This window comes from Rattus norvegicus, chromosome 3 (genome assembly GCF_036323735.1).
Source record: "Rattus norvegicus strain BN/NHsdMcwi chromosome 3, GRCr8, whole genome shotgun sequence".
Classification (NCBI taxonomy): Eukaryota; Metazoa; Chordata; class Mammalia; order Rodentia; family Muridae; genus Rattus; species Rattus norvegicus.
The window spans coordinates 77,963,823-77,990,049 of record NC_086021.1 but is presented as its reverse complement, the minus strand read 5'-3'; the positions used below and the strand labels follow the sequence as shown (position 1 = coordinate 77,990,049).

Genomic DNA, 26,227 nt, shown 5'->3' with positions numbered 1-26,227 from the left:
CTGTTTGGCTTTTGACTTCCACAGGTTCTGTTTGTTCAGCAGGATCAAGATCAAAACCTGCCAACCCAAGGCTTTCCCATTTATAGCCATAGTCCTAAGCCTGGCTATCAAAAGCAAATTTTGCTCATTTGTGTATCTTCAGTATACATGTATGTACATGTTCATGTGGATGTTAGCACAGAGGTATGTAGGTACACAGTGCATGCATGTATGGGAAGGGCATCAGGTGATTTCCCCAGCTGTTCTCTATCTTAGTTTTTGAGACAGGCTGTCTTGTTGACCTTGGAACTTATAGATGAAGCCAGCATCATTGGCCAATGAGTTTTAGAGATCCACGCGTTCTTCCTTCTGAGGATTGGGCTTGCTGAAGGATGCCACCCCATGTGGCTTTTATGTGGGTGCTGGGAATCTGGACTCAGGTCCTTATGCTTATGTGGCAAGCACTTTACCCACTGAGCCATCATGCCAGTGCACAGGGAGTTTTCAAAGCACTAAGAGCTCACTAGCTTACCCTTTAATTTCTGAAATCGTATTTCCTCCTCTATAGCACAGTATACTCTCTCTATGTTTCTTTAAAAATAGAGTTGGGGAAGGGCCCAGGGCTGCGACTTGCACAGCTTTGGCGTTGGTATGACTGTGGCAATGAGGTATGGAAGGCAGGACACACCGACATTTGTACAGAAAGGCTGGGATTGGGTGAACCATGCACTCTGATGGAGATCCGCCAGTGCCTGGAAACACAGTGCATTTATTTTATACATCTGCATGGTGAAGGCAATTTGAGCTAATCTCAGCAGGAGGAAGTCTATATGGGGGGGGGGCAGTTTCAGGTTCCACTTATCCTGTAGGAGAACATCTTGTAGGATGATACCTTCTTGTATGCACTGTCAACATCTGCACAGGGACCAGGGGAAGGCTTTATTATTTCCTCCCCAAGCTGACCCAGGAAATGCTTTGTCTTTCCCATGAGTCTTTGGCATAGACATGTTCATGTAAATAATACACATTCACTCAGGACTTCATTTGTTCCCCACAACCTAACATCACCAACATCTATTTTTTCTGGCCTTAAATGAGTCATGTCCCTTACCTGCCCAACACATAAGCTAAGTACAGGGCATTGCAAAACAGAAAATATGAACATATTATCCTAAAACTGTATGGTATGCTAGTGATTTGTTTTATGTATCACACATGACAACTTCAGCATGCAGCCCTCAAGGTAGACATTAAGCATCTTTATTCTGTGTGATGCCAAACTGGGACCATTTTTTTTTTTTCTTGGTTGGTTTTTTTAGATTGGATCTCACTTATGGTCTTGTCTATTCTAGAACTTGATATGTATATAGACCAGGTTGGGCTCCAACACACAGAAATCCACCTGTGAGAAATCTCCTTGTGAGTACTGGGATGAAAGGTGTGGGGCACTATGCCCAGCTTTTACCTTTAAGTTCTACTTTTAGCTTATAATTGTACTAATAAGCTAAGCAGTAAAAGTAGTGATAGCAGATACCTCTAGTCAAAGATCAGTGGTCCAGTACTGAGTTTTCCTCACATTGATTTTAAAAAGATTAACCAGGGCCAGCAAGACGACTCAGAGGGTAAAGGTGCTTGCTGCCAAGCTCAGTGACATGAGTTCAATCCCTGGGACCTACAAGGTAGAAGGAGTGAGCTGGCTATCACATGGATGGCCTGAGGCCTCCAGACACATGCTGTGACATTTGAGTTCCTACCACATATAAAATAAACAAATGGAGAAGAGTTGTGTTAAAAGATGAGCCAACAACTTAGATTTAATACAAAACTCCAAATTTTTGGCTTCTAATGGAAGTTTCGATGTCATAAAATTTTCAGGTGGTTGGATCAGAACCGAATAACATCTGTCCCTACAGAAGACACCCCCCTGGACCACTTCCTAGTGCTAAATGCGTTTTCACATGCTCGCTTGCACCTGGCTTGCCACCACTTGTGGCCAAGAAATACACATCTGGACTCAACCTTTGTTAAAAACAGGAGAGCAAGAAGAAAATCAGTGTGTGTGTGTACGGAGTGGGTAGTGGGACAATATTCCTACATGCTCAAAATACCAGTGCCTCTGCCAACAGATGAGTTTGTGCCTGGATTCCGGTCACACTTGGATGCTTCCCTTTAATGATCAGAAAGTCTGACTTTGTCCTTGATGCTCTTGTTTGTGGGTGTAGGAATTGAAGTCAGAGCTTTGTGTGGGAGACAAGCGCAGATGTATCTCAGAGCTTACTGAGAATCCAGAGCAGGCAGCTGTTGAGAGGAGAGCATTGGGTCACTAGAACTCTAGCTTTCACGCTGGCTGTGGTGGCATTATGAAACTAGTGCTGAATATTAAAAGAGAGAATGGATTAAAGACAGATGGACTTATTTTGTCACTCTGCCTGAAGAGATGAAGTCATTTCATCACCCCTTTGAGTCTGTTTGGGGCATTTCTTCTCAAGATATGGGATTTAACCCCTTACATTTCAGATGCGTGACATCTTCCCTTTCTATCTCTTGGAATCCTGTTTTGTTATGAGGGGGCCCAAGAGGCCACAAAAGAGACGCCTATGGAGAAGATGCCTCAGCTGATGGTTCAGCTTGCTGTGAAGGAGCCATCTTGGAAATGAACCCAGGAGTCCTTGCAATCAAGCCACCCAACTGCCACCATGTGGAGCAACGGTGAACTGCTCCTGCTGGATCCTGCCTAAATCGTAATTGTGCATAAACAGATAATAGTTCTTCTAAGCCAGGGGTTTAGAGGGACGAGTGACACTGTTATAGATAGTTTAGAGTCTATGGGTGTCTAGTCTTTGCATTCCCGGAATCTGGTGTGGGTACCTCTGGTGTTTTTTTTTTTTTTTTTTTTTTTTTTTTTTTTTTTGGTTCTTTTTTTCGGAGCTGGGGACCAAACCCAGGGCCTTGCGCTTCCTAGGTAAGCACTCTACCACTGAGCTAAATCCCCAGCCCCTACCTCTGGTGTTCTTACGTGAGCCATGCCTACCTCTGTGAGTACCTGACTGACTTTGTTCCAGAAGGGAGCTTTTCATTCAGCTTAGCTAAAGCAGAAGTGTTGATCATGAAATGTCTCAGGAGGCAGCTGTGTGGAAGCTGATGGAATGCACCAGGGAAGTACGACCTCTGCTGCACTAGGGAGAGGGTCTCTGTGTTTCCAACTGGATCTAATCCCAAGGGAATACTGAACCTGGAACTGCCAGGTCCTCCAGGTAGGCACTGAGAATGAAACCAACCCAGTGCTGGCTGGAATAAGAGGAAAAGAACCAAGACACAATGGCAAGCCACCCCCCAGCTCTTTCTTAGGTCACTCTACCCTCAGACAGCTTGGACCAACAATATTTTTTTTTGTATATTTTGCCTGGTCAATTTGAATTAGATTTTTGATCACTTGACCAGGAAGAGTCCCAGGCACAGAGGCTCTGAATTTTGATGCTGATACCGTCTTCTTTTCAGATATATAAAAAATGTGTTTCACACAATTTTATATTACAGAAAAATTGAAAGGATTATACAAAGGATACATACAAAGGTGGATACTTTGTTCAGACCTCTCGAATATTAACAATTGTACATTTGCTTTCTAATTTTTTTCTGTATACATATATATATACATGCATGGATGCATACTTATAATTTCTGTGTATGTGTACAACTTTTTTCTAAGTGGACTGAAAATAAATTGAAAACTCAACATTCGTTTGCTCCTAAATGCTTCAGTGTGTTTTCTGAATCGAACATTCTCCTACAAAACCACAGCATGATTTCCTATCAAAGTTGGGAAATTTGCATTAATAGAATGCTATTATTTCATCTATTAGCTTGCTTAGGGTTTGCCACTTGTTTTCAGCAATGAGTTTTTAGTCAGGAAGAAGAAAAGAAGAAGAAGAAGAAGAAGAAGAAGGAGGAGGAGGAGGAGGAGGAGGAGGAGGAAGAAGAGGAGGAAGAGGAGGAGAAGAAGAAGAGGAAGAGGAAGAGGAAGCAAGAATGACAACAGAAGACATTATTATTATTATTTTTATTAATGGAGCACTTACAACATTCACTGTTGTGTCTTGCTAGTTTGTCTTAATCTGGAACAGTCACTGTTCGTTCATAACAGTGATATATGTTTTTTTTTTTTCATGGGCTTCTGCAGCTTTTATTTTTGCAAGTAAACCACTGGGGGGAGTCTTGATGGTGTGGGCACCCTAGAGATTACGCTGGAGTTCAGAGGGCTCCAGACACTAGCTGGAAAGTCAGGTGACAGAAACAATGATTCAGACCGATCACATGATTACAAAGCTGGGGGCTCCAGCAGGGCTCCAGGTGGTCGGGGTGGACGTCTAAGGAAGCAGTGACATGGGAGGGGCAAGCACTGGGCCAGCCTTGAGCCGCCTGGATGACATCAGAGACAGAGGATCTGGTAGCTCCAGGGATCTCCGGTCCATGCCTTACTTGGCCAGGGGGTTCCTGAAGGACCTGCCGGCAAACTTGGCTTTGCTGCCCAGCTCCTCCTCGATTCTAAGGATCTGATTGTACTTGGCCAGGCACTCAGATCGGCAGGGGGCACCAGTCTTGATCTGCCCAGTGCAGAGCCCCACCACCAGGTCGGCAATGAAAGTGTCCTCAGTCTCCCCAGATCGATGGGACACCATGACACCCCAGCCATTGGACTGGGCGAGCTTACACGCCTGCAGAGACTCGGTCACAGAGCCAATCTGGTTCACTTTGAGCAGGAGGCAGTTGCAGGACTTCTCGCCTGCAGCCTTGGCGATCCGCTTAGGGTTGGTCACTGTGAGGTCATCCCCCACCACCTGGATGCCTGCAGTAGCTGTGAACTTCTGCCAAGCATCCCAGTCGTCCTGGTCAAAGGGATCTTCAATGGACACCACTGGGTAGTCCTTGATGAAGGACTTGTACAGGTCGGCCAGCTGGTCGGGTGTGATGTATCGGCTGGCATCATCTGGAGACTTGAAGTCCAGGTCATACTTGCCAGCCCTGTAGAACTCGGAGGCAGCCACATCCATGCCGATGACAACCTGGTCAGTGTAGCCGGCCTTTGCAATGGCAGACTTGAGCAGCTCCAGTGCTTCTTTGTTCTCCAGGATGTTAGGTGCGAATCCACCCTCATCACCCACATTGGTGGCGTCTTTCCCGTACTTCTCCTTGATGACGTTCTTCAGGTTGTGGTAAACCTCTGCTCCAATGCGCATGGCTTCCCGGAAAGAGGATGCCCCCACAGGCAGGATCATGAACTCTTGCATGGCCAGCTTGTTGCCAGCATGAGAACCGCCGTTGATCACATTGAAAGCTGGGACCGGCAGGATGACTTCAGGGTTGCCGGCCAAGTCGGCAATGTGACGGTAAAGGGGCACCCCCTTCTCCACGGCACCAGCCTTGCAGACAGCCAGGGACACTCCCAGGATGGCATTTGCACCAAACTTAGATTTATTCTCTGTGCCGTCCATCTCGATCATCAGCTGGTCAATCTTCTCCTGCTCCACAACATTCAGTTTCTTGCTAACCAGAGCAGGTGCAATAGTTTTATTGATGTGCTCAACAGCCTTTGAGACACCCTTCCCCATGAAGCGGGTCTTATCATTGTCTCGGAGTTCTAGGGCCTCGTAGATGCCAGTGGACGCACCGCTGGGCACCGCAGCACGGAAGAGACCTTTTGCGGTGTAGAGATCCACCTCAACGGTGGGATTCCCGCGGGAGTCAAAGATCTCTCTGGCATGGATCTTGAGAATGGACATGGTGAAGTTCTGGCAGTAGGATCGCTGCGGAGGAAGGAAAGAGGGTCCTGGAGACACCGAAGGGAGATATATGTTTTTTAAGATTACAGGCAACTTATTTTATGTCCCTTCTTTTGGGTTTGTCTAGAGTTTCCTTATGATTAGATTTAAACTATAAAATTTCAGCAAGAGTACAACAGAAAATTAAAGCCGCAAATTAAAGCCGGAGGCACATAAACTCCTTTGTCCATTACTGCTGATGTTAATTCTGAGCTTTTGATTAAGGTGCTAATTGCCAGCCTCTCTGGTGTAAACGTACTATTTTCTTTTTGTAGTGAGTAAGTATCTTGGCAGGATACCTTGTGTGTATGGAAATACCTTGCCATTCCTCAAACTTGTACCCAGTACTTTTACGAACTTTCACCCCTAATGGTTACTGCTGTGGTAGTTAGAAAACGGCAACTTCCCTGCCTCTCTCGTTCCTTTGTATTTGATTGGCTGTCTAATGTAACAAAGAACATCCCCACACAACAGATCATTAACCAGTCCTCTCTCCCCTCCCTCCTTCCCTCCCTTCCTCCCTCCCTCCTTCTCTCCTTCTTCCTTCCCTCCCTTTCTTATGGGCTGGTAAAACTCAGCTTTATAATACTGTACTATCGTTGGCTTTGATGCAGTAGCCTGGGATTTGCCATCTTCTATGCTCAGGATGGTCTCACACTCTTGACAATACTCCTGCCTCAGCTTCTTGGGTGCTAGGATTACAGGTATGAGCTACACAGGCCATACCTGGCTGTGATGTAATTTCTTTGATGACTTTTTTTTTATGATTTTGTTAGTGGGAGTCCTTTCAAACTGACTTCCATGTCTGATGCTCTTACATGAAGAAAATTAAAATTACAACAACAACAACAACAACAACAACAACAACACACCCTAAGGCTTGAAACCAGACTGCTGAGGTTCCCAAGCTTGAAATCTTAGGCTAGTTACTTAACCTCTGTCTTCCTCAGTTTTCCTCTATGGAATATGGGCACAGGAAAAAGGCTATTTTGTGGGAGAATTAAATCAGCAGAAAACAACAGAAAAGCAATCAGAACTGTGCTCAATCTTCAGACCTGGGCATAATAAAGTGCTCAATCTTTAACTTGTTGTCTTTCTGGGTGTGTGGATTTATTCTGGACTACTAAGGGTTAATTTTGCTTCACAAATGACTGAGAGGATAACAGTGGGTTATGTCAGAGAAGTACATGGAAGCTACTCTTGAGTGACATTCATCCTTCCTTTCCACTCAGGAAAGAACAAGTAGATGTGCACCAGAATTCTCTCCTGAGGTCCTGGCAAATGTAACCCAACCATTGAGGAACTGGCTGTTAAATAAACAGGAAAGGCCTTATTCTGCATCACAGCAAGTACCAGAAGAGAAGAGGGGAGAATATTAATATACCCTTAAAATGAGACCTGAGGAATGTTGTCTTAGTTAAGGTTTTACTGCTGTGAACAGACACCATGACCAAAGCAAGTCTTATAAAGGACAACAGTTAATTGGGTCTGGCTTATAGGTTCAGAGGTTTAGTCCAGGATCATCAAGGTGGGAACATGGCAGCATCCAGGCAGGCATGGTGCAGGAGGAGCTGAGAGTTCTATTTCTTTTTCTTTTTTTTTTTTTTTTTTTTTTTTGGTTCTTTTTTTTCAGAGCTGGGGACCGAACCCAGGGCCTTGCGCTTCCTAGGTAAGCGCTCTACCACTGAGCTAAATCCCCAGCCCCGAGAGTTCTATTTCTTTATCTGAAGGCTGCTAGCAGAATACTGGGTCCCAGGCAGCTAGCACAGGGTCTTAAAGCCCACACCCACGGTGACACACCTACTCCAACAAGGTCAACTTCAATGGGCCACCACATCTAATAGTGTCACGCCCTGCACTGAGCTTATCCAAACCATCACAAGTGTGAAGCTTGAGTCCTCTGTCATCTGTAGGAGAATGTGTGTGAACGCCTTTATCCAAAACGCCAATTGAATTGAATATTTTTGTATATTTTACTTAAAGCAAAGCAAGTATCTGCTGTGGTGTTCATGATATGAGTATCTACTGATGTGCGCATGTGTGCATGTTTAGGGGTATATGTCTGAGATTTAACATTACTTCAAGTCACTTTGAATGTCTTTGCCAATTGGATCACATATGAGTTCAACATCATCCTAAACTTAAAAAAAAAAAAAAACCCTCAAAAAGATTCAACCAATGAGAATTCAATAGTATTCTAGATATATCTATCTATCTATCTGTCTGTCTGTCTGTCTGTCTGTCTTTCTGTCTGTCTGTCTGTCTGTCTGTCTGTCTGTCTGTCTGTCTGTCTGTCTATCTGAGACAGAGTCTTATCATGTAACCCTGGCTGACATGGAACTTGATGTGTATACCAGGCTGACTTTGAATTCATGGAGATCAGCCTGTCTCCGCCTCCCAAGTGCTGGGATTAAGGGCTTGTGCCAGGCTTAGAACTAACTGTGTCTTTCAGCACTTGGAGACTAAACTGTTGTGACTCATATGGCTTCTCATAATCGATCATTAAGCAGTATTAAGCATTTACAAAAATGAGTCTAGGCAGGAAGGGACCTGACAGGCGCAGAGGTCTGAATGAGATTTGGCAGGACAAATGTTCAGGAAAGTTAAATCAAACTACCTACAGCTGTGGCCTTCAGCATCTCTAGCTTAGCTCTCCAGCCACAACCAGTGACAGTGAGGATGTAATACATCTCAATTCAGACTCTAAGGGCTCCTGTCTTACCAGATGTCCCTTCCTCTGTACTAGTGGGTGTTCAAACTAGCCGGTCCCCAGCAAGGAAGGTTGGATTCATTCCACAAACATGCCAATCATTATTTGGAACCCTGAGCTAATTGGTCCTTTCCCATCCTTCCAGATTTAGCTTCTGCCTCTCCTCGTAGCACGCCTATATTAGTTGTAAATGCTTTCCATTGTAAAGAACAACAACAAAACAAGAACGGCATAAGGCTTGTTTTCCCCACACATTTTTCAAGTTGGGATTTGATACCCTCAAGCATAAATTCAGTGATCCATCTGTTCTGGAGGCAACGTGCTATCCAGGGGTCTCCGGAAAGCAGAGTCTGAGATAGAAGCTGGTGCGCTGGTTAATTGGAGAAGTGGCCTTGGGGAATAGGAGTAAGAGACAAGAGAGAGTAAAACCGTGGGAGGAGGGAAAACCCCAAAGCACATGTGCTAGTGCGATGGCCAGCTGTGCAGAGATGGGCATTTGATCTCCCAGGGCCTTCTGGATAAGGTAGTAGAGTTCCTTTGTCTCACCTCTGTCAGTTTCTGCCCCCATTGGTTGTAAGTTGCTTAGGGTCATTCACTCTCTTAATCCCTTTCAATGGCTGCAAGCAGTCACAGAAGATCCTACAGGCTTCTTGTATCCAGATAAAGATGCCCTGGGGCAGGAAGTGGGAGACTTTTGGACCCCACTTGAAAAAAGATGTCAATTTGAGCTTGCCTGAACTTAACCATTCAAGCTTGCAAATTCATCTTTAATGTGACAGAGAATGGCAGAGCCATTTCGTCCCTTTACGGAAAGCCAGCAGTGCATCAACTCTGTCCTAAGGCATATGTGAAGCAATTCCACAACGAATACACCTTTCTAACAGGCAAGGACCCTCTGAGTATACCTGTTTCTGTTGTGTTGGCTTTGAACATACACATTTTACCTTACTGGTTTGGGCAAGATGGCTCCACTTACTATCTAATAAGGAAGGCAGGGCACACAGAGGCCTTCTTGGGAGGATATTTTCCTTGGCCCGTAACCCAGGCTAAACATCTAAGCAAACAGCCAGCCCCAACCTGCAAATGGGTCATCTGGGAACTGGGCCCACCGACTCCCTTAGGCCCTGACAAGCTGCCTTGGCTTATGTCTGAAACAGAGATGCGTGTCCCCTGCGTAAGTGGAAGGTGCTGAAGTACTAATAAATTATTACTGTCATTTTTAAACCACCGAGTTTGTCTAATCCATTACGCACCAGTGAACAACTGGGACCGGTTTGCGTATCCAGAAGCGGCATGCTGCTATCATGAAGCCTAAAATATATCGCACTATCTTGGGAACTGGGGGAGGGCAGAATTTGGAAGGACCTTGAAGTCCTTAGTTGGAGCTTAATGACCTGTGAGGATACCAGTTAAAAATTTAAGAGAAAGTAGGGTAAGACTTTCTCAGAATTGATAGAAAGAGGATTTTGCCTTCGGTGACATGAAGAACAGGCATACGCATGCTCGACTGTGGGAATGTGGGAAGAATGTGGGGAGTGCCAGTTGGAGCAGTGTGCAAGATTTGCTGTCAGCACTTGGATCACTCGGGCTTTTAATTTTAGACATCACGGTGCTCCACGTTCCACAGCGATTGGCCGTGCAGCAGCCGGGATCTGGTACAGGAGGAGAAAGAGCAACTTCTCCAAGTGAATACAAGTACGAACCCTTCCCTTGTGTATTAATAGTTTGGATTTGTTGAAACGGAGTTAATAGATTGCATAACAGAAGAAAGCTCTGTGCCTAAGATTCAGGTATTGTACAACTCCTTTGAATAGTGTTTATTTTGCATACATAGTTGGGGCTAAGAAGATGATAGCCTTGAACACACGGCTTTAGTTTTGAAACTGTGAGTCCTTAGGCACAAAAGAAGGTTTTCTCTGAAGTTTCCTCAGCTCCTTACAGGAGTTTCCCCCAGACAGAAAGTAATGGTTCCGATCTCCCTTCATTCTCCAGGAAAAATGGAGTCACACCACATCTGTAGCAGAGATACACCTTTTCTCTGGCTAGGATCTCTTTTTTTCAGCCCATTTATCTCTAACAGAAATCATTAATCTTCCTTTAAAATTGCCTGTGTCCTTGGCTTCCCTCTGCCCTATGAAGAGAGTATTATAAGATTCTAAGTCACATCAGGCTTTTGGGTGCTTGGTTTTTACCTTTGTGATTCTCTTGTATACCTAGTGTGTGTGTGTGTGTGTGTGTGTGTGTGTGTGTGTGTGTGTGTGTGTCTGTCAGTTGGTCAATTGTATTCATTTATGCTCTTGGACTTAATAATTGAAACTTTGAAGGTGTGGGTAGGAAGACATGAGCAGGAAGATCGTTCGCTTGTTCAGCAAGCACAAGGACCTGAGTTTTAAAACCCTTATCTGCATAAAAGGCGGGGCATAGCTGCATGTGCCCATAATCTCAGCATTGAGGGGCAGAGTCAGGTACATAGGACTTTATGGTTGTTCCAAATAGCTATCCCTAACAAATGTTTTTGAGAAGACCAAGGGGATGTGTGCAGAAGCGTTGTGAACCACATCTGGGTGGCAATAGGGGGCGGGGGGGAGGGGTCGGGTCTCGATTCCTTGCTGGACCCTGGCATTGGACGAAGATACTAGTACTAAAAGCACCAATGTTCAGCGGAAGGAGGAGAAGGTAGTTTTCTTCTTCCTGTTGAGGATTTCCCCAAGCACCATTGCGCATGCGGTGTTTACGGAACTATAACTGGGAGTTCTTCACAAAGGACCAGCGCTCCGTCCTATCCTGTGGCCCGCTGGGACCAGTCATGTGCCAAATTTGGGCCTCAAGTAGACAACCTGACAGGGCGTTGCGTTTACTCCCCCCCACCCCTCCTCTGTCACCGACGCAGTCTCAGAATGTCAGAACTTTTCTTTCCTACGGTCGGGCTATGTACTTCAACTATCCAGGCAGTACCAACAACAATAAAAAATTCTGGCTGGCCTGTCTCAACGAATTGTCAAATATTTCTAGGCAACTTGGACTCTTTAAATCGCTTAAGGAAGCACAGGACTGTCCTTCAAACACGGACAGCTCAGGACTATCATGTCCCACTTTACAGAGCTCTGGCCAGTGACAGATCAATGTTCCTGCCTTATGCTAGCCTTTTATTTGATATTTAATTTTACTCTTTTGTTTTTATGGAGCTGAATGACCCAAATTCCCTCTCTTACCTAGAAAACAATGATTTTTCTATCATGGTTGTAATTTTTCTTCTTGGATGGTTTTCTTATTCTATCTCGATTACAGCAGAGTAGACAGTAAATAAGTGCTAATTCTGAGACAATAATTGAGGCGCCTTGTGTAAAAATAAAAATCAGAGCTTCTACCTACGCTCTGTAGTTTTGCTCTCTTTAGTCTGCTGCTTGAATTAAAGATGTAAACATCTTGATCAGAGCTTTCTAGGCGGTTTATCTTCGGGTCTTTGTGATTCAAACTGTAAGCGCAACATTTGTTGTCTCAAGCACCCTTGAAAGGAGAAATACTCCATCCTGTCCTCTTACCGTTCCCCACCACCACCACCCCTACCCTTCCCCCACATTTTTTTTCAAACAAAAGCCTGAACCCAAAAGGGCTCACACAGAATTTCAGAAGCCCATGATTACTCTTCAGAAATTAAAAAGAGAGAGAGAGAGAGAGAGAGAGAGAGAGAGAGAATCCCACATTTGACAGAAATTGTTAAGAGTCTACAATTAACTAATAGGTATAGCATTAGCGTTTTTCTAATCAAAATCTATTGTTCTGCAGAGGCTCAGAGCTGTTGTTTTAACTGACACTGGCTTGCCCTTCCAGGAAGCCTGGGGAGAGAGCGACGAGCGAGAGGTGAGCGAATGTGTGGGCGAGCTCCTGTGCTCAGGCCCTACTTTGAATCTGTCAGCGCCCCCCCAACCCCCACCACCCTGGGCAGCTGAACTTCTGCCCTGTCTCAGAGGGTAGCAGTGTGTCACTCCAACTGACCTTTTCTTTCTTGGATGTCCTCAAAAGGAAGGAGAAAAGAATAAGCTCTTAAGTTCTTGTTGAACCCATAATAATAATACTAACAACAACACATTTAAAAAAGAGAGGGAGGGGGGAAAGAATAGAAGAAGAAATCTGTGAGACAAGATGTGGGAGCATTTGGCGGGTGTCACCTCCCGTAGAGAGGGCACATTCTCCTTGGATCTGCAAGATGCAAGACAAACAACAGAAATTCTCTTGAAGTCTTCTGGGGGTTAAATGATTAACTGGGTCATATAATTTATCTCATGACGCCGAGTACTTCAAGTGTTCTTTGCCGAAACACAGTATGCCAGGGGTGCGATTTGTGGGTAGAGAGATTCATAAACAATGGTCCACCTGTCTTTACAAAATACCATATCGGCTGCAAGTGAAGTGGGGGGCAGGAAAGAGGAATCCCTCCATTCAACTTAAACAACAGAAACTGGTATCCTACCCCACCAGTTTTGGTGTTTCTCCGGTGTTCTGCAGGAATGTTCCTTGATGTAGCCGCCACACTCTGCTTAGTAGAGAATGTTGCTGAGTTTCTAAGACCTCCCCACAAAGCCCCACACACATGCCAACCGTATACTGACAGGCTTCCTAACAGCCTGTTTAGTAGCAGGGTACAGAGCTTGGGCCTTCCCTGGAGGCAGCCGGAAGGTTTAAGTCCCTCTGCCAAAAACTGCTCCTGCCCTTGCAGTACTGCCTGGAGACCACCGCCCAAGTTGAGGAGAAAAAGCAAATCCCAAGGCTGACTCCACTCTTACTCATCTGGACAGGGGATATATGTATTATAAGCAAGACATAACTGAACCCTCAAAACCAGTTCTCTCTTTTTCAACATCATTGAGCTATTTAGCAGGACAGCAAGGGAACAATCCTCTCCTGGAAGGTGAGTTCTGGGTTATTCCAAAGACAGCCGTTTCGCTTTTCCCATTCGCACTATAAGATCTTGCTAGCTGCTCCCGAGTCACCCTTGTCTGTCTTCTCTGTGACTTGCAAACTCAGATGCCCTGAGCCACGTAGCTTGCCCATCACATTCATGGGATGCTTGTCACTGATGCTCAGGGTAGCTCCCTCGGCCAGCCTGGCCAGCCACTTTCCAGTGTTTCTGCTCTTTCTGGAAGCAATATTAGGATATTGGGATAAGGAGGTCTTATAAGGGTCCACGATTCACAGAAGAATGATAGCCCAGACTCAAACAGTATGTAAAAGCAAGATCTGCAGAAGTCTAACATGTTGGGGTCTACCATCTACAGGGATAGAGGCACCCAAGTGAGCTTGAAGGCCCGGTTTAAAGTACATCAGGGGAATTCCAAGTCAGGGCTAGGTGACTGTTTTCTTAATCTGTTAACTATCTCTAGGGACATTTCAGAACCATTGCTGGGGAGTGGAGGACTGGAAACTGTTGCTGGGGAAGTCTAGAAACTGTTGCAGACTCATTGCCCTTGACTCTGGTCAGGTGACTGAACAGCTTCTGACTGGCCGCCTGAGGCCTGGCCTCTTTTCAGTAACTGACTTGCCTAGACTTGCCCGGACTTGCTTCGTTCTTTAAAACAGAGATTTAGGCCTTATCTCCTGAACTGCCAATTTGAACCTGTGATGGAGTCAGCCTGTCTCAGTCTTCAACCCTGGGTACTAGATGTCTGGGGTTTCATCTAGACGGTGTGTGGTCTAGATGTGGGTTTGCACCTCCTGGGTAGCATGGGGCCTTCATCTCATGGGCTACCTGCCTGGTGGAGGATTGTGGCCAGAGAAATAGCATAGCAGGAGCCCCTCATGAAACCACAGGAATCTCAGTAGAGGTCCTCTTTGCTCAGGTCAGGAATGGTCCCTTACTAAAGCTATGATGAGAACCTGGTGTCACGAGTATATTATTGGGATGTTCAGTGCACCTTAAATAGGCAATCTGAGCAAGAAGCTAGAGGAGAAGCCAAGGCAAGCTCATAGAGGGTTTGGTAGGAAGGATGACTTGGTGGTCAAGGGGAAATTTTAAGTATGAAACTAACACTAGCATTTAGGAACACCAAACTGGAGATGTGTAGAATCAGGCAGTGGAGAGATCTTTCAGTATTGTTGGCATTTTAGTATACCAGAGAAATTCCTGAATGAATGAAGGCAGACACGGGGTGGGAATGGCATCAGGGCAGAGTCAACAGATGTTTTTAGGGTATGCTTCTTCATGAGGGCTTCGTAAGATAGATTCCTTCACAGATGTGTAGCTGTTTGTTTCAGATTGAAATATTAGCTTATAGGGCATTGGTTCTCAGCCTGTGGGCTGCAAGCCCTTTGGGCGTCACCTATCCGATATCCTACCTATCAGATATTTACACTGTATATATACAGTAACAGTAGCAAAAGTATAGTTATGAAGTAGCAGTGGAATAATTTTATGGTTGGGGTCAGCACAATATGAGGAACTGGGTTGAAAGGTCGCAGCATTAGGAAGAACGAGACCCACTGTGATGGAGGGAAGATAGGCCCCCAAAACCTGACAAGAGGGTTGCCAGACTTGCAGGCCCCTCACCCAGGCTATGGAAGCCGTGGGGTAGGGGAAGCTCTTCTGTGGCACTGCCTGCAGTACCAATAATAAAGTTTCCATGAAGAGATGCCCAGGTTGGGGTGAGGTTTTAAAGGTGTAACTGCCTTTAGTCAGCCATGTTCCTGTAACTAAGACAGTTAAGAAACTTGTCTAGAACTGCCTTTGCCCTCCCTGGGGTGAATAGATATCTGTTCACTCATCTCCCCATTCTTCATGACCCAGCAGGGGTCTCCAGTTTGAAGAGTGTGCAGACATCACAGTACATTGCCTAAGGAAAAGGTTGAAGAGAAGGTATGAGCTGGAAGGCAAAGGGTGTGTGTGTGTGTGTGTGTGTGTGTGTGGGTTCAGCCTTCATGATTCTAAGCCTAGGTATCCTGTGACTATGAGTGATGAGTGTTCAAATTTTAAGCATCTTCATTTTGAATACAGAGAACATGCTGTGGGAACATGGTGGAGGTTTTGTCATGGTTGGTTGGTTTTCAGGTTTTGATTTGTTTGGGATATTTGTTTGCTTGTTGTTGTTGTTTTTTTTTTTTTTTTTTTAGAAGTTTGCTTTCCAGTTCTTGAAGGCTAACAATTTATATCTTGAAGTTTGTTTCCACTTCTTGTATTTGACACTTTGTTCCTATTTCACTGAAAAAATGGGCATCCTCTGTGGTAGATAAATATCAGTTACAGACAGTCCCTGACTCAACATGGTTCATTTAGGAATTTCCAAATTTACACCGGCACAAAAGTGATAAACTTCTGTAGCAATGGTGTTCTGGAGGTTTTTTGTTTGTTTTTGAGACGTTCTGACTGTGGAGGCCAGGCTGGCCTCAAGTCAATGATCTTCTTTCCTTAGCCTCCCCGATGCTGGGATTATAAGCATGTGCCACCACACCTGGCTTCAAAGTTTGGCTTTTGATGCTTTCTTGGGCTAATGACAGGGCATACTGCATGACTCAGGGTGGTGACAGTTTGCAGCAGCTCCTAGCCAGTCTCTAGTTGGTACCATTTTTCAGTGAGCTGGGTTGTAAGGCTCAGTGGGTTAGCCACATTAAACACACTTTGAGCATATGTTGTTTTTGCTTCTAATGTACTTATTGAGATTAGCCTCCACCAAAAGCCTCTTCATTTCATTAAGGAGGCAGCAGTGACCTCGGCGAGTTATCGTGTCCTTTGCCAGGTTCTTAAAAACGTGGTATTCAGGTGGCCTTTCGGCATCTAGCTTGGCCACCTCTTAGAAGCTGTAGTAGGGGCAGCCTGCAGCTGCTGAGTGAGCTTGCGGGATCTCCTAAGTGTTAAGATACTAGGAGTAAAAAAACGGCACCCCACGCCCACCCACACTCATCCTGCTATTGTTTAAATTCTGGATAACTAAGAACTCACTGACATGCCGAACTTGGGAAAGCAGATAGCTCTGACGAGAACCGCGTTTTCCCAAGAGCCTGAGGATGGTAAAGTGACCATCGAGAAGCAAGCCTGAGCCTCAACACGCATTGTAGCTGGCACCTCGAATTGACAGTTTCTCAGAGGACTGATTTCCCCTAGACGAGATTTTCTTGTTCCCTTTCTAACCTTTTGGCTGGTAGCAATAGGATGGCATGTTGTTATTTTCCAAGTTGCCAAGATTAATGCTCGTTTTCTGGTTAATTAGAATCTTTTAAATAAAAACACTCTAAGTTCAGGCTATTGTAGCACTCATTACCATTTCTGCAGTATCTTCGCGGGCAGCTATTATGCCAGGCTGCGGTAATTTTAACACGGCCCTTTTATTCTGTGTGTCTTTATTGAAGACTTGGTACTCATTACCGGATTGTCTCCTGACAGCCCAGAATACTCCCCTAGACTCTCCTCCTGAGCGGTAAGGAATCTATTTTGCATCCTCGAGGGTCTTCCTGGATCAGGTAAGGTGCCGCCTTAGAAGATAATGAAAACTCGGGGTCTACAAGCTCTTAACATGGAGTCCTTCGCACTAGGCCCTCGAATCTCTCTATACTCCATTCAGTCTTTTGAAGGTCGCTTCCATTCTGCAAACATTGGCTGCTTGATGGTGGGATTTTCTATTCCTCTGTTTACTCTCTTTCGCATTAAGGCACTCAATACTATGCTTCAAGAGGTGACTGGAGGAGCCATTTGGACTCCTACCATGTAACCTACCATGGAGTAACCGTGTAACTACTGTGTTTGGTCAATCACAGGAACAGTTCCATCTAAACTGAAAAAAAAAAACTATCCCATGCTTAAACTATTCTTCCCAAGAAGCAAAGAAAGATAAATTATGATTATTTTCATGGATGGCCTACTAATATATGGCACTGAGCATGTATACAAAGTCTGTGGCTAAACTGAGGTGGGACAGGCGTGGATTAGGTCCCTACCCATTTCAGTGGTAAATCTTCCACAGTGTTCTGGGCCTGGTTGTTCTTGAACCTAAAGCTCCCTGACTTATAGACCTCCCAGTGGGTTGCTAGCTAGGGGTGAGTAGGGGCAGCTGTGCTTCTGGACCCCCACTCTGGGTCTCTGACAAGTCATAGCTCTCCTACCTGTGCTATGTTGCCAGCAAGCTGTACTGGGAAGTGGTTAGGAAATCTGGTGGCTGAGGGAGGGTCAGGGGCTACTCTTCCAAACGCCTGTCATCTCTCTTCATTTTCCCTCTCTCCCTCAGATTCCTTTGCTTAGCCCCAGGCTTCCAGAACTCCACCATGTTCTTTAATGGCTTACAGGTAAGACAAAACCAGCCAAGTGAAGGTGTCTCTTTTCCCGTCTCACAGACACAGAGTCTAGAACACGTAGGTCTGACATTTCCTGTTTCTGTGTCTTACATTTTATTGTGCATGTATTTCCCCCTGGGAACCTATGAACTCATAAATGAGCCACTATACTTTAGCACTGAGGTATATCAGGCGCTGAACTTGTCTCTGGCTGTTCAGGGAAGTGTGGTGTCCCCAGCCTGACCTTGGGAAGAAAATTAATTCTTCTTAACAAAGGTATTATGGGACAGGTGCCGGCTGTAAACAAGGATGGATCTGTAGACCCTCTGGGTAGAAAGCTTATGTGGGCTGGAAAAAAAGCCGCCTCGCATATAGCCACTGGTCACATGGATATCCAAGTACCCTGGTGGTCCTTGTATTTCTCATTTAAATCCTGCTCTGCTTGGTGTCCCCAATGCTTCAAATGGTCCCTGTGAATATGTAGAAATAAGCGTCCTTTGGAAGCCCTGTGACAGCTCTCATCAAAGCCCGAGCTCTCTGTCCAAGGGTGAGTTTCATGAGAGGGAGAATAACGGGCAGCTAACCACATTTTACTCTTTGACATCCCAATTACATTAAGCAAGGCAGGCATTAGAGATCAATGGATGGGTCGGCCCAGTGATGTGTGGAGGAGAGAAGGGCGGGTCACGGAGGAGATGGCCCAGGGTGGTCACAGGGCAGTGGTTGGTGTCTCTGAACAGAACTCACCCTCTGCGAGCCTCGGCCTGTGGCTTCTAAAGTGCTGTCCCTTCATTACCTCCCCGCTGTCCTATTCTGACAGCCTGCGCCTGTCAATCTGGACCATTTCCTGGACTGGAAAGCTGGTTAACTAGGGTTCTCGCCATTTCAAAAGGAGGTTTCTGTTTGTGGCAATAACAAGGGAGTGCACTCTCCACTCCCGGGCATTTTCCACTGAAGCCCGATTGGCCCCCAACTCAGGCTCCATCAATCTATTTCTAACTTCCTCGATACAGGTGCCCACAGGGCTCGCCTTTTCTGGCGGTGCGTTCTTTATTTTACAACTGATTGACTAAGGCGTAGAGTTTAGTAGATTGAGAATTAAATAAATGCATACCAAAGAATTCCTTCCCTAGTGGCTAGGTTTTGATTATTCTGTTGACCTTAGAAAAGACATGCCCTTGGGACAGAGAGGGGGAACCAATACCACCTCCACCCACAAACCCTCCGGTGGCCAAGGCCAGATGTTCCTGCTAAGACTAATTCAATTGCATTTAAAGTTAAAAGGTAGAAAACTCACTCCCCTTCCCCCACCTCACCTCCGAGAATTAGCACACACCTGATGGAAGAGAAACACAGTATCTGTCATGGTGAAGGGGCTGATGATCCTTGGAAAATGAGGGTGGATTTGGCTCTCTGGCTGGGGTTCAGGAGGACTCCCAGGAGCTACATTAGGGTTTGTTACTTACTTACAGTGACAGGAGGTGTGGCTTCACTGTGAGGATGTACAAGCCTTGTAGTTCAATTGCCACACAAATCTAGCGCTTCCCGAATGGGTGGACATCAAAGGAGTGAATGTAGTGTTTAGCCGTCTGCCCATGAACACTTTATCTCCTTATCTACTCTGGAGGTCTTTGCATTCCAGGTGCCTGCTATGTGCCAAAGACTGGAAGAGACCGTGGTAGAAATAAAAGAAGATGGCCAGTGTCTACTTGCCCTCTATCTGTGCTGGGAGACGGTCTTAACTAGCATATCGCTAGCATCTTTAAATGGTAAAATAGTATTACTTGCTTATCAGAGAGGCTGTTAGGAGTGCTTGTGTGGCCCTCATACTTCTCGAGGCTCTCCATTTCAGGCAGTGTCAATTCCAAAACCATGGTTCCTTTTATCCTATGGGGCCCCGGTCCACAGTCCATCTTGAACTCTTAAGAGAGGATGAACAAGGGGCTTTGGTGTTTTCCTCTGCTCTGGGCTCTGGACTCTGTGCCTGGCCTTTCTCTATGGATGGTGTGCTCAGGATAGAGGGCGAGCCATTCAGAATAAATCTGGAGTGAAGCCAGACTTCTTAAATAGAAGCCAAGAGATGTCCATCATTGTCCAGAGGCTTCTCTTTGCTGCTCAAGATTGTCTGAATGGTTCCTGTAACTCACAGTGACACCCCCTACACTGTCCTTGGTTTATGTAGTGGGAAAGTCACAGAAGAAAGTGTTGAGTAGCAGTACATCTATGGAATGATGGACTGAAACAGATACTAGGCCTACTATGTCCCAATCCAAGTGTCTCTCACAAACTATGGACCTGGAATTGATGGTGTCAATCTTTATAAGAACCTGAAGGAGGGTGAGGAAACTCAGGACCTGCAAAGCAGCCATCTTGTACTGTATATAGGGAGAAACTAAGAACACACTGTCATCTCAGAAACACAAGCATGTTCTGGGAGAACTGAGAAGAGAAAGTGAGGCTTTGCTGAGGAGGGCATCACAGTTTTGGACAGTTTTCCAGTTCTTAAGAGTCTGTATCTTCATTTCTTGTTCCTTGTAAAATGGAGCTGTGCTTCCTGTCTTTGCAGGTCTAGACCTTCAGGGTTTCACCCCAACAAGTCCCAATTTGTTTTCAGTTGTGAGACTTGAACCCAGATCTTTGTATACAACAGGCAGATGCCTTGCCTCTCAGCTACAGTTCCAGCCCCTTACCCAGTCACTTGCCAGCTTCAGGCAAAAGTACCCAAGCAGTGTGATGCCAGCTCACACTTTGTGTACGTTAATGTTCCCGATGGTGGTGGCACTCCGTTGGTTGCAGAATGAATGGACATGGTGCAGAGCTGGGGAGAGCGGTTGGCGTATTTAGAAATTGCATCTATCAGGTAATACCATCCAGCTTCTTATTTTCTAAGACAGAAATTCGTGGCTCACGGTAACGGCCACGAGTCATGTGTTTAAAGTCGTTTAAAATGTTCATGGGGAAGATGCCACATTAATCATATAATTTGGGCTAATGTGAATATTTTTATAGGGTTATTAACATTTCAAAGATGTTAGAGCTGTTTTGGAATTTAAAATTAGATTTATGGATTTGAGGAACACATAAAAAATTAATCTGATTTCTTCTGGTTTGAAATGGAGAATGAGGGGACTGGAGGCCATGGACGTAGTGAGCAGAGTGGCAAAAGCAATTTAAGAGACAAGAAAGGACAGCAGGCTTTGAGAGCACCAAGGGACGGGCTGAGGATCCTAGTGAAAGTTGTTTGCGGATGACATCTCTCCTTTTGTTTTGACTAACTTTTAAAAATTCATTCTTTTTGGCTACCCATTCACTCTTTGGGTTATGCAGGTGTTTTCATAGAATTTGCTCTTTAGTGAAGTTAGAGATACAGAGGATCCCAAAATTCATCTGCCCAAGGGGACAGAAGGTTGGAAAGGGTGCCCTGCAGCAAGCATCTCCAAGCTAAGAGCTTCACCCTGCGTCCTTGTCACAGTCCGAGGCCAGGATGATTTTCCAGTGTTCACGGTGGCCAGGAAGAGAAAGCAAAGGCTCATGTGGGGCAGGAGAGCAGCACTCCATGAGCCCTCCCAAGGCCATGAACACTCAGCTGATATACTCAGATCAATTTAAAAACTACCATACAGCAACTGTGGACTGGCATGTTTCTGATGTTACCATGGTATGGTTCTTAATGGCAGGAGATTGGAAACAACCGAATGTCTATCAACAGTGAAATGAATGAATGAATCAACTGGTCCATCTTACATAAGTAATGCGCCACCTAAATGAGCAGTAAGAGACCTCCTCTACATGCTGGCCTAAAACAGGCTTCGTGGCTTGGGGCTAAATGAAAAAACTGGGTATAGTATGCATATATACATGTGCATATACATATGTATGTATATATATGTTCATATTTAGTTTATATGCATATCCAAGCACACATGCATCTGTTTGCATATGAAAAGAGTGTATCTGGAAGCATGCACACATAAATGCATTTACGCAGTAGGGAGATAAGCTGGTAGCGTTGGTTGCCCCCGGGAAAGGCACTTGTCTGGCAGTGAATGCACTGTTTTACTGAACAGAAGCTTTCCCCTTTTCTGAGCCTTGGTTATTTCTCCGAATACCAGAAACTCCCAAAGACTTTTGGCCATGTAGCGATAGACTAAGAAGGCAGGTCTTGTGGGACTCTCTCTGAGTCTGGAACACCTTGAGAGTTCACACAGTCTGGGCTCACGTTCTTGCTTGCCTCACGTTACTGTTCCAGTTTACTTGGTGGTGGTGGTTGTTAGACAGAGTTTCCCTGTGTAGCCCAGGTCTACCTCAGGTTATGAACTTCCTTACTCCACTTGCTTAAATGCCCTGACTCTTCTTTCTTTTCTGTCTTCCTTTTTTCTTTCCTCCTTTCCTTCTTTTCTTTTCTTCTTTCCTTCCCTCCTCCCTTCCTCTCTCCCTCCCTCCCTCCCTTCCTCTCTCCCTCCCTCCCTCCCTCCCTTCCTTCCTTCTTTCCTTCCTTCCTTCCCTCCTCCCTTCCTCTCTCCCTCCCTCCCTCCCTTCCTTCCTTCCTTCCTTCCTTCCTTCCCTCCTCCCTCCCTCCCTTCCTTCCTTCCTTCCTTCCTTCCTTCCTTCCTTCCTTCCTTCCTCCCTTCTTCTCTCTCTCCATCCCTCCCTCCCTCCCTCCCTCCCTCCCTCCCTTCCTCCCTTCCTTCCTTCCCTCCTCCCTTCTCTCCCTCCCTCCCTCCCTTCCTTCCTTCCTTCCCTCCTCCCTTCTCTCCCTCCCTCCCTCCCTCCCTTCCTCCCTCCCTCCCTCCCTCCCTCCCTCCCTCCCTTCCTTCCTTCCTTTCCTTTTCTTTGAGACAAGGTCTCTCCAAATAGCCCTAGCTGTCTTGGACTCACTCTGTAGACCAGGCTGGCCTCAAACTCACAGAGCTCCACCTGCCTCTGCCTCCTGAGTGCTGGGATTAAGGGTGTGCACCAAGACACCATATCGGAGTTTGCTCTTTGTACTTTAACTTGGACTTCAGCAAATTCAAGTCTGATCTCAGGAATCTTGTGTAGCCTGTATGGATCCTGCAGGGTTAATTGAAGCCCTACTTGGTTGCACGGTAGCTCTCGGGTATATCCTGGTCTCTAAGGCAGCATACATACAATTCCAGGAGTTCAGGAGGGATGGTCCTGTTATTTCATATATACAATTCCAGGAGTCCTCTGCTGGGGAAGGAAGGAGGTCACAAGGCAGCTGTTATAACATTATCTTGAACTGTTGCCATCCCAGCAGTAACCTCCTTAACTGCCTCGCTTTTCCAAAGGGCAATTTGGGGAAAAAAAATCTATGTAGTGGATGAAGCTGCAAACATCAGACTATAACTCACGCCTCTCAGGGCTGTTCCCATTCCTGGAAGACTTTTCTAGTGGTCTACTGCTATGCGTCGAACCTGGCCAGCCTGAACCTCGAAACTAGCAATGGATTACGCCTTTCTGGGCTGTAACGATGTGTGCCTGAAGGCAAGTCTACCCAGCCTAGTTCAGCATCCTCTTCCCCTTCTCTTTAGTGAAAGGTCTCAGATTGCCTGTAGTTTACTTGATTCAGTTTCTCTCTTCTTTGGGTACAATATATGACGACCAGGGGCAGCTGTTTGCCAAGGCACAGCATGCTTTTCTCAGTCTTCACATGGTCAGGGGCTACCTTAGGCCTTGTAAACATTGATGCCACCTTCGACTACAAGCCTAGGTTGCTGTCTGCTGCTCTCTGGGGTGGTTAGATCTTTTCTGTGCCTTGACACCTTGTATACTGTCAAGGATCCAAGAGGAAGCTGTATCACAAATGATGAGACTTTGAAGAAAGATCCTTCTTGGACCCGTGGACAGGGTTAAAGGTACTGAGGTTAAATGGAGACTGAGGGAAATGGCAGGAGAAGACTTTGTAAGTCCCTGGCCTGGAGGAACAGAGGGGAATTGGAGTAAGAGGAGCTTGAGCCAAGGGAAGAGGCCTCCCTCTGACTCCACACACACAAGTCAAGGCAAGATACAACCGGTGCCAAACCATGGAATGGAAGCAGGGTGGGGTGGGTGGGGTGAAAAGGATGGGGTTGGGGTATTCCTACCTCTCTTTCACCATGAATTTTACGACTCTGCTAGTGCCTCCCATTGACCAAACATAACCAGGAGTCAGAAAGACTCGGGGGCGGGGTTGGGGAGTTCAGCAAGGTTGTTGCAAGGAGAGCATCCTGGGGCAGCTAGAGGGACAGCATACTGGTGGCAAATGGGTCAGTAGTCAGAGGCAATGGAGACCTAACACACTTACCTAAAGACTTCCAGGGCCTCAGTGGGCTCATTACTGAAGCCAGAAGCATGGGGCACATGGATTCTTTTGGGTTTATCATGGGATGAGCATGGGGTAAGACAATGCTGTCATTGTCTTGCCTTTTGAATATCTCCTATTGGCTGCCAGTCCTTCTGAGGAATCTTTCTATTGCCCGATCCTGTGAGCAGCCTACTTATCTTCTGCTTTAAAAAAAATTTAAATTCTTTTCCCTCATATTTTAAATTTTGAATTAATAATAATAAAAAAAATCCCTCAAGGTTGACAAGGACTGGGGTTGACAGTAACTATGGCTTTTAGAAATCCCTGTTGTCCATTTAAATTTTAATGTTTCTATCATTTGTTCCTCAGCGTAAATTAACAGCCATGGCAGCGTGTGGGGTTTCTTTTCTAAAGTCGAGACTTTAAATTTAATTCAATCGCGGAGATTTACGGCACTTCTGTATTTCACACGGCAGAATCAATAATGTGACTGAAGTGAAGAAGATAAAAATTTATGGTATCTTGCAATTTAATGGTTGAAAAGATGCAATTGGAGAGATCATAAATTGTGAAGGAGTTTATGCTTCATTGCTCCTGATTCAGTGCTTGCTGTTGGGACTTGATTTGTGGCTATTCACACGGTGTGATTAATGGTGTGATCGATGCTTGCTGCAGCGCGGTAAAGCAGTTGTAATGCTCTTCATTAGAATAAATAAAATAAATTGACTGAAGCTTTATAAAAACTGTGTAACATTTAAAATCTAAAATGTCAATTTTTTTTTCCCAGTTACAATTTAGGATTCCTCGGGCAGTTTCCACCTACGGCCCATCACTCATTGTCATTCTTTTGGGGATGTTATAGAAACCCATGTGGGTTTGGGTTAGCTTTATTCGAAGCTCACTGAAGGGGAAAGGAAGAAGAGTTGAATAGGATCGCAGGAGCTGGGACATTGTGGTGGCTGTGCTCTGTCATGTTCCTAATGTGCATTTTATCCTTCTTAAACACACGGAGTTTAAAGAAATCAAGGCAGAGAATGACCCCTCTGTTCACCGATTTGTCACAAACAAAATGAAAGCGGGTTGTGTTCATTTCTGGGGCAGGTGGGTATTCAGGTGCAGGCACCCACCCTTTAGAAAGCTTTGTCTTCATGTCTAACTGCTTCCGTTGTGTGCACACACTGTGGCTCAAAAATAGGGAGGAGCAGGGAGTCTCCCTGGGTTTGTCAAGAATAAGGTACACGTAGATACTGCCTCCAAGCCTGGCTGGGTACGGTTACTTTTACACACACACACACACACACACACACACACACACACACACACACAGAGAGAGAGAGAGAGAGAGAGAGAGAGAGAGAGAGAGAGAGAATTTTTTGCCAACTGGGGAGCTTATTCAGTGCATTTAAAGACCAGCTCTTGCTTCCACTTCAAACTCAGAGATTAATACTGCCAGTTAAGGCAAGCTTTTGGCACATCCCAGAGAGGGGCATGGTCTTTTTGCTTGCTTCATTTCATGTGACTAGTTTGTCTTCTCATTAAAATGGTGAAAGTCACCAGCCAGTGGCCAGATGGGTCTAATAGACTCAGTTGGCTATAACTGACTTATGGGGGGCTCCAAACCACCAAGAGATCACAGACCGACACGATGCCTTGGATCTGGAAAACCTTTGAAGGGTGTTTGCATTGCTCAAGGAGATTCCATAAAAATGAAGGTAGACAGGTTTGCCGATGGCTGTCCCTCAATATCAAGGCCTTAAAGGAAAGGACATAGGGATAAGGCACCCTGTCATTGGCTTTTAACAACCATATTGAAGTTCTAATTCCTGTCACCCTGGGATTCTCCAGGAAGAAGCGAGTGGACAGATGCAAAGAGGTGGCCAATCTGTGTTAGTTCCCAACTCTAAGGTATCAAACCCACTGAATTTCAGGATCTTTAAAAATTTCCTGGGAGAGAGCCTTCACTCAATCTCTATCTCCAGAATGATAGTGTCTTGGTGTAGCAAGACCTAACTTCCTAAAACAAGTTCTCTACCTTGGCCACCCTCCAGTGACTGAACTGCCTTCTGTGTTGGTATCTAGGAGCTAAACAGCAAAGGGAACTGCACCGGATTCCCCAGCAGCTTGCACTGGACATGTATTTCACAGGGTGGGACTTCCTGTGTCACTCAGCATTGTACT

The 26,227-nt window shown here is 45.6% G+C and overlaps 1 protein-coding gene and 1 pseudogene across 12 annotated transcripts; one reads left to right on the top strand and one right to left on the bottom strand.

The window, feature by feature from the left end:
* Window positions 4,147-5,825, bottom strand: Eno1-ps1 (enolase 1, pseudogene 1; annotated as a pseudogene).
* LOC120101566 (uncharacterized) lies at window positions 9,757-24,792 on the top strand. 12 transcript variants are annotated; one of them, XM_063284880.1, is made up of 8 exons: window positions 9,758-10,298; window positions 12,295-12,369; window positions 13,226-13,417; window positions 16,880-16,913; window positions 17,718-17,775; window positions 19,406-19,532; window positions 20,330-20,623; window positions 24,419-24,792. In XM_063284880.1, exons 3-7 carry the CDS (start codon window positions 13,312-13,314, stop codon window positions 20,605-20,607), a joined length of 603 nt encoding a protein of 200 aa, XP_063140950.1. In that variant the 5' UTR covers window positions 9,758-10,298; window positions 12,295-12,369; window positions 13,226-13,311; the 3' UTR covers window positions 20,608-20,623; window positions 24,419-24,792. The 12 variants fall into 12 exon arrangements, 1 of the variants encoding a protein (XP_063140950.1); XR_010064811.1 differs by lacking the exon at window positions 24,419-24,792 and adding an exon at window positions 21,091-22,383 and having other exon boundaries at window positions 9,760-10,203; window positions 16,846-16,956; XR_005502214.2 differs by lacking the exon at window positions 24,419-24,792 and adding an exon at window positions 21,091-22,383 and having other exon boundaries at window positions 9,760-10,298; window positions 16,880-16,956.
* Window positions 24,793-26,227: the final 1,435 nt, after the last annotated feature.

Bases quoted from the DNA above. Each gene is read 5' to 3' on its own strand.
- LOC120101566 (XM_063284880.1), top strand. From the start codon at position 13,312: ATGTATTATAAGCAAGACATAACTGAACCCTCAAAACCAGTTCTCTCT. The intron at 17,776-19,405 runs GTAAGACAAAAC...TTTGCATTCCAG, and splicing joins TGTTCTTTAATGGCTTACAG to GTGCCTGCTATGTGCCAAAG. The intron at 19,533-20,329 runs GTAAAATAGTAT...CTGTCTTTGCAG, and splicing joins ATCGCTAGCATCTTTAAATG to GTCTAGACCTTCAGGGTTTC.